At 43.9% G+C, this 13,015-nt stretch overlaps 1 protein-coding gene across 1 annotated transcript in view; it reads right to left on the bottom strand.

The window, feature by feature from the left end:
- The window catches only part of LOC123138894 (putative FBD-associated F-box protein At3g50710), a 3,225-nt gene extending 3,138 nt beyond the window's left edge, over positions 1–87 (bottom strand). Inside the window, exon 1 of the mRNA XM_044558742.1 lies at positions 82–87. Coding sequence (XP_044414677.1) covers positions 82–87 — 6 coding nt within the window. The remainder of the gene's footprint in view (positions 1–81) is intronic.
- Between the last annotated feature and the right edge of the window lie 12,928 nt (positions 88–13,015).

Raw genomic sequence — 13,015 nt, 5'->3', positions numbered from 1 at the left:
TCGTTCCATCTCTCTCTCGTTCCATCTCTCCTTCGTCAAGTAGGGGGCTCCAATGGCAGCATCCTCCTATCCCCTTCTCACCTCCATTTCAATTACACCATGATTCCCTCAATCCCACTACCCCTCTCGCATCTCGCCAATCTTCCATGGCGATCTCCACCAACAGCTCCTAGGCACTCGCACTTTAAGCTCACTCCGTGACTGTCACCGCTCGTCCCAACATTGACTGGTGCAAGCACCATGGCAAGACCATCTGTTTCAATGTCTGCAACATGCTCACACTTATGAGCGGTGGTGTTTGTGGAGGGAGCTGGAGATGACCGCAACATGACCCTTGTTGCAATAGATGGTTACCGCAACATGGTTCATGTTGCAACGAGTGACCATAACATGGTCCATGTTGCAATGGGTGATGCAAAATGATCCGTGTTGCAATGATCGGACGGATCACATGGGACAACTCGTACTACTGTTAACCTGGCGAATCTTTACAAAAGATTAGTCGGGTGACGGTAGCGTCATCTTTTTTTTAATAGAACCAAGGGAACTTTATTGATGTACTTGTACTTATATAGTTAATATCAGCCAATAGGCTGTGAACCAGAAAATCAGGGATCTTATATAGCCAAACGTCTGACAAGACCTATGTGTGAGCTATCTTAGCACATTGATCTACGCCTCTATTATTAATCCTACTTACATGATGGATCTAGAAAGAAGCAAGACTAGAAACCTTTCCCCACTTTCATCTAAGATTGGCACAATAATCGAACAAGAATTAATGTGTGACAGAAGAGATTAACCACCTCTAAACAGTCAACTTTCCATGATCACATGAGAGAAACCTTAGAGTTGAGCAAAAACGACTCCTTCACGGAGTGCTAAGGCTTCTACGATAAAGGAATCTGTAATCTGTAATCCCTGACAGCGACTTGCTCCAAGCACCCAAGAAAGACAGATGAGCCGGGATACACCTCTCACTCTACGATCGTGTGCATCAATCAACATCAATTGCACCATTGAAAGTGCAACTATCCCTGGGTGGTATTGGTAATGATTAACAACATATAGCTCATTGAACTAATGCCATTTCAAGATAAATATTTCAGGAAAGTTCAATGATTGACATGGCATGGATTTGGATTGTGGACCGCTCAAAATGCTAAGGACAAAAGATTGGCTCAAGCTCTAAAGTCCAAGACTCTACATTTTCTATTTTAGTGATCCAAGATCACATTGAGTCTATAGGAAACACAATACTATTAAAAGAGGATGAGGTGTTGTTAATGGCTTGCTTGCTCAAAATGCTTAGTGATATGCTCCAAATCCCTCAACCACTTTCTCATATCCACATATGTCCCAAACCAAAAGTCAAATTCGGCCCCACCGATTTGATTCATCCGGCGCCACTGAGTTCATTTGACATAGCCACTGCCAGAAACCCTAGTCACTTCGGTGTCACCGATAGGGATCTCGGTCTCACCGCGATGGGGTTGCAAACTCTCTGTTTCCCTTGGTAACGTTTCAGTCTAACCGAGATGAGCGATCGGTCCCACCGAGTCTGTAATGCAAACTCTCCGTTTCCTTTTCGTAATGCTTCGGTCCCACCAAGACGAGCGAATTGGTCCCACCGAGTTTGCCTGACCAACTCTCTAGTTAGCTTATTACCAAAGTCGTTCCAGCCGAGTTTGTGTAATCGGTCAAACCGAGATTACGTTATGCCCTAACCCTAATGATATCGGTCCCACCGAGTTGACATGTCGGTCCCACCGAAATTGCCTAACGGTCACATTATCTACTGAATCTGTCTGACCGAGCTTTTTGATGCGATCCCACCGAGTTTGGTATATTGTGTGTAACGGTTAGATTTTGTGTGGAGGCTATATATACCCCTCCACCCTCTCCTCATTCGTGAGGGAAGCCATCAGAACATTCCTACACTTCCACTACTCATTTTCTAAGAGAGAACCACCTACTCATGTGTTGAGACCAAGATATTCCAATCCAACTATATGAATCTTGATCTCTAGCCTTCCCCAAGTTGCTTTCCACTCAAATCATCTTTCCACCAAATCCAATCCTATGAGAGTGACTTGAGTGTTGGGTAGACTATCATTTGAAGTACAAGAGCAAGGAGTTCATCATCAACACATCATCTATTACCTTTTGGAGAGTGGTGTCTCCTAGATTGGTTAGGTGTCACTTGGGAGCCTCTGGCAAGATTGTGGAGTTGAACCAAGGAGTTTGTAAGGGCAAGGAGATTGCCTACTTCATGAAGATCTACTCCAGTGAGGCAAGTCCTTCGTGGGCGATGGCCATGGTGCGATAGACAAGGTTACTTCTTCGTGGACCCTTCGTGGGTGGATCCCTCCATGGAGTCGTGCAACCATTACCCTTCATGGGTTGAAGTCTCCATCAACATGGATGTACGATAGCACCACCTATCGGAACCACGCCAAAAACATCCGTGTCTCCTATTGCATTTGCACACTCCAATCCCATCCCTCTACATTCCTGCAAGTTGCATGCTTTACTTTTCGCTGCTTATATACTCTTTTCATACTTGCTTGAATTGTGTTAAGATTGCTTGACTTGTGCTAAGTTGTTAAAATCTGCCAAGAACTATTATTGGGAAAAGGTTAAGTTTTATTTGGTCAAGTAGTCTAATCACCCCCCTCTAGACATACTTTTGATCCTACAGTTGGTATCAAAGCTTATTGGTCTCCATTTGCCTTGATTTCCATAGCTTTTGGTGATCATAGCCTTGGTTTCACAACCTAGGAGAATATGGCGTCTAGCGAGGGAAATTACCACCGTAGAGGTCCTTACTTTGATGGTACTAATTTTTCTAGTTGGAAGCATAAGATGAAAATGCATATTCTTGGACATAACCCTGCCGTTTGAGCTATTGTGTGTATTGGCTAGCAAGGTAAATTCTTCGATGGGAGAGAACTGAACCGTGAAGCTACCGCGGAAGAGTTGAAGATGCTACAATACATCGCTCAAGCTTGTGATGTTTTTACAACGGATTGTGCCCCGAAGAATTCAAAAAAATCAGCCGCCTTGAGAATGCAAAGGAAATTTGGTATACTTTGATTGATATGCACGAAGGTACCAACTCCGTCAAGGAATCGAAATTGGATGTGCTTCAAAGTCAACTTGACAAATTCAAAATGAAGGATGGTGAAGGTGTCGCTGAAATGTACTCTAGGCTTATTCTCATCACAAATGAGATTGTCGTCTTAGGAAGTGAAGAGATGATCGATGAATTCATCATCAAGAAGATTCTAAGAGCCTTGGATGGAAAATATGATACCGTGTGCACATTGATCCAAATGATGCCCAATTACAAAGATCTCAAGCCAACAGAAGTCATTGGAAGAATTGTTGCTCACGAGATGTCACTCAAGGATAAGGAAGAGCTTCACAACAAGTCAAGTGGTGCTTACAAAGCCTCATGTGATGCTCCTACATCATCAAGTGAGAAATAAACCTTCAATGAGGAATTGAGCTTAATGGTGAAAAACTTCAAAAAGTTCTACAAGAGTATAAGGAAGGAAAGAAGCTCCAAGTCAAGGTCCTAGAATGATAAAAGATCTTCGAGTCATGAACGTAATTGCTACAATTGTGGAAGACCCGGACACTACTCCAATGACTGTACAGCTCCTTAAAAAAGGAGAGAAGATTCACCTAAAAGAAGAAGTAGAAGAGAAGAATCACCACCAAGAGAGAGAAGGAGTAGAGATGATCGTTATGAACGAAGAACCTCCCGGAGAAGCAAGGATTCGGAAAGGAAGGACAAATCATCAAAGAGCTACACAAAACGAAGACATCAAGCTCATGTTGGTGAATGGGTATCCGGCTCCGACTCTGACCATCACTCCGAGAGAAGCTATCACTCCAACTCCAAATATACTCAAGATGAAGGTGTTGCCGGTCTAGTACTTATGTCAACCAACTCCTACGACATATTTGACTCACCAAATGAAGGAATTGGAAGAGGCTTCATGGCTAAAGGCCCAAAGGTATCACACCCCGAGTATGTTGATTTCAATAGTGATGAAGATGAGTTGTTAGGTGATGATGATTTACTTGTTGACAACTCTAATGATGAATACTATGATGAAACGTCAATTAATCATGCTAATCAAGATAAAATGAATGACAATGATAAGGAGAATATTGAGCGTCTAACTAAAGAACTAAACACCCTTAAGTTAGCTCATGAAACTACCTTGGAAGATCATAGAGAACTTTTAAAGACTCATGAGAAGTTATGCTTTGAAAAGCTCAACCTTGAGAAAGAACATGAGTTTTTAGAGGCAATCAATGATGATCTTCGCAAGAAAAGTTCTTCTTACATTGCCAAGCGTTTACTCTTATCTACTTACATGCCACAAGTAAAGTCTAGCAATAAGAGTAAGAAAGATTCTCCTTCTAGTAGTAATAATAATCATGCTAAATCCAATGTTGTTGCTTCTAGTAGTTCTCTTGATTCCACTAATGATTCTCTTAGCCAAGTTACACTTAGCAAGAAAAGAGCTTATTGAAGGGAATTATAGAGAAAGGTGTCTACAAGAGCCTTGTCGGAAGTAAGCAATTTGAGGAAATTGTATGCAAGCAAGGAAGGCACCTGAAGAATCAAGGTGTTGGTTTTGAACCAAAGTTCAATGCCAATGGAGTTGAGTGGGAAGAAGATCAATACCCCAAGACGAAGTTTGTTCCCCAGCAAGAGAAGTATGACCATACTTCTTTCTAAGGGACACAAGCTCAAGATGATCTTCCACCACAAGACCACAAGCAAAAAGGCAAGGACAAGCTTCAAGAGGAGATTGATGCATTTGAAGAAGCTCCCAAGGCCTTGGTCAAGTGGGTTCCTAAGACTACATCAAGTTCTACTTCATAAAGTTCCACCACAACCCCAAGGATTCCCATCAAGATGATGTGGATCCCAAAGAAGGACTAGAGAGTTCTTGAGGGTGACTTCGCCAATATACTTCACTCATATCATTTTGGCAAGGACAAGTGCAATCTACTTCCACATCTTGCACTAGTTCAAGGAGTCACAAACCCTATTGTTGGTAAGACAAGGGACAAGGTAACCTATGCTTTCATGGACATCATTGTTGGAAATATGCCCTAGAGGCAATAATAAAATGATTATTATTATATTTCCTTGTTCATGATAATTGTCTATTATTCATGCTATAATTGTGTTATCCGGAAATCGTAATACATGTGTGAATACATAGACCACAATATGTCCCTAGTGAGCCTCTAGTTGACTAGCTCGTTGATCAACTGATAGTCATGGTTTCCTGACTATGGGCATTGGATGTCGTTGATAACGGGATCACATCATTAGGAGAATGATGTGATGGACAAGACCCAATCCTAAGCATAGCACAAGATCGTGTAGTTCGTTTGCTAGAGCTTTCCAATGTCAAGTATCTTTTCCTTAGACCATAAGATCGTGTAACTCCCGGATACCTTAGGAGTGCTTTGGGTGTACCAAATGTCACAACATAACTGGGTGACTATAAAGGTATACTACGGGTATCAGCGAAAGTATCTGTTGGGGATCGAGACTGGGATTTGTCACTCCATATGACGGAGAGGTATCTCTGGGCCCACTCGGTAATGCATCATCATAATGAGCTCAAAGTGACTAAGTAGTTAGTCACGGGATCAAGCATTATGGAACGAGTAAAGTGACTTGCCGGTAATGAGATTGAACGAGGTATTGGGATACCGACGATCGAATCTCGGGCAAGTAACGTACCGATTGACAAAGGGAATTGTATACAGGATTACTTGAATCCTCAACATAGTGGTTCATCCGATGAGATCATCGAGGAGCATGTGGGAGCCAACATGGGTATACAGATCCCGCTGTTTTTTATTGACCGGAGAGTCGTCTCGGTCATGTCTGCATGTCTCCCGAACCCGTAGGGTCTACACAGTTAAGGTTCGGTGATGCTAGGGTTGTAGAGATATTAGTATGTAGTAACCCGAAAGTTGTTCGGAGTCCCGGATGAGATCTTGGACGTCACGAGGAGTTCCGGAATGGTCTGGAGGTGAAGAATTATATATAGGAAGTCCAGTTTTGGCCATCGAGAAAGTTTCAGGGGTCATCGGTATTCTACCGGGACCACCGGAAGGGTCTCGGGGGTCCACCAGGTGGGGCCACCTATCCCAGAGGGCCCCATGGGCTGAAGTGGGAGGGGAACCAGCCCCTGGTGGGCTGGTGCGCCTCCCTTAGGCCCCCCTGCGCCTAGGGTTGGAAACCCTAGGGGTGGGGGCGCCTCCACTTGGCTTGGGGGCAAGCCACCCCATTGGCCGCCCCCCTAGGGGCCCTATATAAAAAGAGGGGAAGGGAGGGCTGTGCACCCCATGCTCCTGGCACCTCCCTCTCCCTCTGCTACACCTCTCCCTCTCGTAGAGCTTGGCAAAGCCCTGCCGAGATCGCTGCTGCATCCACCACCTAGCCTTCATGCGGCTGGATCTCCATCAACCTATCCTTCCCCCTTGCTGGATCAAGAAGGAGGAGACGTCTTCCCCAACCGTATGTGTGTTGAACGTGGAGGTGCCGTCCGTTCAGCACTAGGATCATCGGTGATTTGGATCACGACGAGTACGACTCCCTCAACCCCGTTCTCTTGATCGCTTCCGCTCGCGATCTACAAGGGTATGTAGATGCACTCCTCTCTCTCGTTGCTAGATGAACTCCATAGATTGATCTTGGTGAAGCATAGAATTTTTTTATTTTCTGCAACATTCCCCAATAGTGGTATCAAAGCTAGGTCTATGCGTAGTTCTCTTTGCACGAGTAGAACACAAATTTGTTGTGGGCGTAGATGTTGTCAATTTTATTGCCACTAGTAGTCTTATTTTGCTTCGGCGGCATCGTGGGATGAAGCAGCCCGGACCGACCTTACATGTACGCTTACGTGAGACAGGTTCCACCGACTGACATGCACTAGTTGCATAAGGTGGCTAGCGGGTGTCTGTCTCTCCCACTTTAGTTGGAGCGGATTCGATGAAAAGGGTCCTTATGAAGGGTAAATAGAAATTGGCATATCACATTGTGGCTTTCACGTAGGTAAGAAAACGTTCTTGCTAGAACCCTATTGCAGCCACGTAAAAACATGCAACAACAATTAGAGGACGTCTAACTTGTTTTGCAGCATATGCCTTGTGATGTGATATGGCCAAAAGTGGTGATGAATGATATATATGTGATGTATGAGATCATGTTCTTGTAATAGGAATCACAACTTGCATGTCGGTGACTATGACAACCGACAGGAGCCATAGGAGTTGTCTTAATTATTGTATGACCTGTGTGTCAATGATTAAACGCCATGTAATTGCTTTACTTTATTGCTAAACTGTTAGCCATAGTAGTAGAAGTAGTTGGCGAGCAACTTCATGGAGACACGATGATGGAGATCATGATGATGGAGATCATGGTGTCATGCCGGTGACGAAGATGATCATGGCGCCCCGAAGATGGAGATCAAAGGAGCTATATGATATTGGCCATATCATGTCACTATTTGATTGCATGTGAGTTTATCATGTTTTTGCATCTTATTTGCTTAGAATGACGGTACTAAATAAGATGATCCCTCATAATAATTTCAAGAAAGTGTTCCCCCTAACTGTGTGCCGTTGCGAAAGTTCGTTGTTTCGAAGCACCACGTGATGATCGGGTGTGATAGATTCTAACGTTCACATACAATGGGTGTAAGACAGATTTACACATGCATAAACACTTAGGTTAACTTGACAATCCTAGCATGTACAGACATGGCCTCGGAACACAAGAGACCAAAAGGTCGAACATGAGTCGTTTGGAAGATACGATCAACATGGAGATGTTCACCGATGATGACTAGTCCGTCTCACGTGATGATCGAACATGGCCTAGTTGACTCGGATCATGTATCACTTAGATGACTAGAGGGATGTCTAATCTGAGTGGGAGTTCATTAAATAATTTGATTAGATGAAATTAATTATCATGAACTTAGTCTAAAAACATTTTCAAAAATGTCTTGTAGATCAAATGGCCAACGCTCATGTCAACCTCAACTTCAACGCGTTCCAAGAGAAAACCAAGCTGAAAGATGATGGCAGCAACTATTCGAACTGGGTCCGGAACCTGAGGATCATCCTCATAGCTGCCAAGAAAGCATATATCCTAGAAGGACCGCTAGGTGAAGCACCCATCCCAGAGAACCAAGACGTTATGAACGCTTGGCAGTCACGTGTTGATGATTACTCCCTCGTTTAGTGCGGCATGCTTTACAGCTTAGAACCGGGGCTCCAATAGTGTTTTGAGCAACACGGAGCATATGAGATGTTCGAGGAGCTGAAAATGGTTTTCCAAGCTCATGCCCGGGTCGAGAGATATGAAGTCTCCGACAAGTTCTATAGTTGTAAGATGGAGGAAAATAGTTCTGTCAGTGAGCACATACTCAAAATGTCTGGGTTGCACAACTGCTTGTCCCAGCTAGACATTAACCTCCCGAACGAGGCAGTCATTGACAGAATCATTCAGTCGCTCCCACCTAGCTACAAGAGCTTTGTGATGAACTACAATATGCAGGGGATGGTGAAAACTGTTCCTGAAGTATTTTCAATGCTGAAGTCAGCGGAGGTGGAAATCAGAAAGGAACATCAAGTGTTGATGGTCAATAAAACCACTAAATTCAAGAAAGGCAAGGGTAAGAAGAACTTCAGGAAGGACAGCAAGGAAGTTGCCGCGCCCGGTAAACCAGCTGCCGGGAAGAAGCCAAAGAATGGACCCAAGCCTGAGACTGAGTGCTTTTATTGCAAAGGGAAGGATCACTGGAAGCAGAACTGCCCCAAATACTTAGCGGACAGGAAGGCCGGCAACACTAAAGGTATATGTGATATACACGTAATTGATGTGTACCTTACCAGTACTCGTAGTAGCTCCTAGGTATTTGATACCGGTGCGGTTGCTCATATTTGTAACTCAAAGCAGGAGCTGCGGAATAAGCGGAGACTGGCGAAGGACGAGGTGACGATGCGCATCGGGAATGGTTCCAAGGTCGATGTGATCGCCGTCGGCATGCTACCTCTACATTTACCTACGGGATTAGTTTTAAACCTCAATAATTGTTATTTAGTGCCAGCTTTGAGCATGAACATTGTAATTGGATCTCGTTTAATACGAGATGGCTACTCATTTAAGTCCGAGAATAATGGTTGTTCTATTTATATGAGATATATGTTTTATGGTCATGCCCCGCTGGTCAATGGTTTATTCTTTATGAATCTTGAACATGATGTTACACATATTCATAGTGTGAATACCAAAAGATGTAAGGTTGATAATGATAGTCCCACATACTTGTGGCACTGCCGCCTTGGTCACATTGGTGTCAAGCGCATGAAGAAACTCCATGCTAATGGACTTTTAGAGTCTCTCTATTATGAATCATTTTACACATGCGAACCATGCCTCATGGGCAAAATGACCAAGACTTCGTTCTGCGGAACAATGGGGCGAGCAACCAACTTATTGGAAATCATACATACTGATGTGTGCGGTCCAATGAGCGTTGAGGCTCGCAGAGGATATCGTTATGTTCTCACTCTCACTGATGACTTAAGTAGATATGGGTATGTCTACTTGAAGAAACACAAGTCTGAGACCTTTGAAAAGTTCAAGGACTTTCAGAATGAGGTAGAGAATCAACGTGATCGAAAAATAAAGTTCTTACGATCAGATCGTGGAGGAGAATATTTAAGTCATGAATTTGGTACGCACTTAAGGAAATGTGGAATTGTTTCACAACTCACGCCGCCTGGAACACCTCAGCGTAACAGTGTGTCCGAACGTCGTAATCGCACTCTATTGGATATGGTGCGATCTATGATGTCACTCACCGATTTACCGCTATCATTTTGGGGATACGCTCTAGAGACAGCTACATTTACTTTAAATAGGGCACCATCTAAATCCATTGAGACGACACCGTATGAATTATGGTTTGGGAAGAAACCTAAGCTGTCGTTTCTAAAAGTTTGGGGATGCGATGCTTATGTCAAGAAACTTCAACCTGAAAGCTCGAACCTAAGTCGGAAAAATGCGTCTTCATAGGATACCCTCAGGAAACCATTGGGTATACCTTCTACCTTAGATCCAAAGGCAAGATCTTTGTTTCCAAGAACGGGTCCTTTCTGGAGAAAGAGTTTCTCTCGAAGGACGTAAGTGGGAGGAAAGTAGAACTCGATGAAGTACTGCCTCTTGAACCGGAAAGTAGTGCAGCTCAGGAAGATGTTCCTGTGGTGCCTACACCGACTGGAGAGGAAATTAATGATGATGATCAAGGTACTTCGGATCAAGTTGCTACTGAACTTCGTAGGTCCACAAGGACACGTTCCACACCAGAGTGGTATGGCAACCCTGTCCTAGAAATCATGTTGTTAGACAACGGTGAACCTTCAAACTATGAAGAAGCGATGGCGGGCCCAAATTCCAACAAATGGCTTGAAGCCATGCAATCCGAGACAGTATCCATGTATGAAAACAAAGTATGGACTTTGACAGACTTGCCCGATGATCGGCGAGCGATAGAAAATAAATGGATCTTTAAGAAGAAGACGGACGCGGATGGTAATGTTACCATCTATAAAGCTCGACTTGTCGCTAAGGGTTATCGGCAAGTTCAAGGGGTTGACTATGATGAGACTTTCTCTCCCGTAGCGAAGCTGAAGTTCGTCCGAATCATGTTAGCAATTGCCGCATACTATGATTATGAGATATGGCAAATGGACGTCAAAACGGCATTCCTTAATGGCTATCTTAAGGAAGAACTGTATATGATGCAGCCGGAAGGTTTTGTCGATCCAGAGAATGCTAACAAGGTAGGCAAACTCCAGCGATCCATTTATGGGCTGGTGCAAGCATCTCGGAGTTGGAACATTCGCTTTGATGAGATGATCAAAGCTTTTGGGTTTATGCAGACTTATGAAGAAGCCCGCGTTTACAAGAATGTGAGTGGGAGCTCTGTAGCATTTCTCATATCATATGTGGATGACATACTTTTGATGGGAAATGATATAGAACTTTTGGACAGCATTAAGGCCTACTTGAGTTAGTGTTTTTCAATGAAGGACCTTGGAGAAGCTGCTTACATGTTAGGCATCAAGATCTATAGAGATAGATCGAGATGCCTCATAGATCTTTCACAAAGCACATACCTTGATAAGATATTGAAGAAATTCAATATGGATCAGTCCAAGAAAGGGTTCTTGCCTGTATTGCAAGGTGTGAGATTGAGCTCGGCTCAATGCCCGACCACGGCAGAAGATAAAGAAGAGATGAGTGTCATCCCCTATGCCTCAGCCATAGGGTCTATTATGTATGCCATGCTGTGTACCAGACGTGATGTAAACCTTGCCGTAAGTTTGGTAGGAAGGTACCAAAGTAATCCCGGCAAGGAACACTGGACAGCGGTCAATAATATCCTGAAGTACCTGAAGAGGACTAAGGATATGTTTCTCGTTTATGGAGGTGACGAAGAGCTCGTCGTAGAGGGTTACGTCGACGCTAGCTTCGACACAGATCTGGATGACTCTAAGTCACAAACCGGATACGTGTATATTTTGAATGGAGGGGCAGTAAGCTGGTGCAGTTGCAAGCAAAGCATCGTGGCGGGATCTACATGTGAAGCGGAGTACATGGCAGCCTCAGAGGCAGCACATGAAGCAATATGGATGAAGGAGTTCATCACCGACCTAGGAGTCATACCCAATGCGTTGGGGCTGATCACTCTCTTCTATGACAACACTGGAGCTATTGCCCTTGCCAAGGAGCCCAGGTTTCACAAGAAGACCAGGCACATCAAGCGTCATTTCAACTCCATTCGTGAAAATGTTCAAGATGGAGACATAGATATTTGCAAAGTGCATACGGATCTGAATGTCGCAGATCCATTGACTAAACCTCTTCCGCGAGCAAAACATGATCAACACCAGAACTCTAGGGTGTTCGATTCATCACAATGTAACTAGATTATTGACTCTAGTGCAAGTGGGAGACTGTTGCAAATATGCCCTAGAGGCAATAATAAAATGATTATTATTATATTTCCTTGTTCATGATAATTGTCTATTATTCATGCTATAATTGTGTTATCCAGAAATTGTAATACATGTGTGAATACATAGACCACAATATGTCCCTAGTGAGCCTCTAGTTGACTAGCTCGTTGATCAACTGATAGTCATGGTTTCCTGACTATGGGCATTGGATGTCGTTGATAACAGGATCACATCATTAGGAGAATGATGTGATGGACAAGGCCCAATCCTAAGCATAGCACAAGATCGTGTAGTTCGTTTGCTAGAGCTTTTCCAATGTCAAGTATCTTTTCTTTAGATCATGAGATCGTGTAACTCCCGGATACCGTAGGAGTGCTTTGGGTGTACCAAACGTCACAACATAACTGGGTGACTATAAAGGTATAGTATGGGTATCCCCGAAAGTATCTGTTGGGTTGACACGGATCGAGACTGGGATTTGTCACTCCGTATGACGGAGAGGTATCTCTGGGCCCACTCGGTAATGCATCATCATAATGAGCTCAAAGTGACTAAGTAGTTAGTCATGGGATCATGCATTCTGGAACAAGTAAAGTGACTTGCCGGAAACGAGATTGAATGAGGTATTGGGATACCGACGATCGAATCTCGGGAAAGTAACGTACCGATTGACAAAGGGAATTGTATACGGGATTACTTGAATCCTCGACATAGTGGTTCATCCGATGAGATCGTCGAGGATCATGTGGGAGCCAACATGGGTATCCAGATCCCGCTGTTGGTTATTGACCGGAGAGTCCTCTCTGTCATGTCTGCATGTCTCCCGAACCCATAGGATCTACACACTTAAGGTTCGTTGACGCTAGGGTTGTAGAGATATTAGTATGCATTAACACGAAAGTTGTTCGGAGTCCCGGATGAGACCCCGGAC

This window comes from Triticum aestivum, chromosome 6B (genome assembly GCF_018294505.1).
Source record: "Triticum aestivum cultivar Chinese Spring chromosome 6B, IWGSC CS RefSeq v2.1, whole genome shotgun sequence".
Classification (NCBI taxonomy): Eukaryota; Viridiplantae; Streptophyta; class Magnoliopsida; order Poales; family Poaceae; genus Triticum; species Triticum aestivum.
The sequence above is the reverse complement of the archived record's forward strand: the minus strand, read 5'-3'. Positions and strand labels throughout refer to the sequence as shown.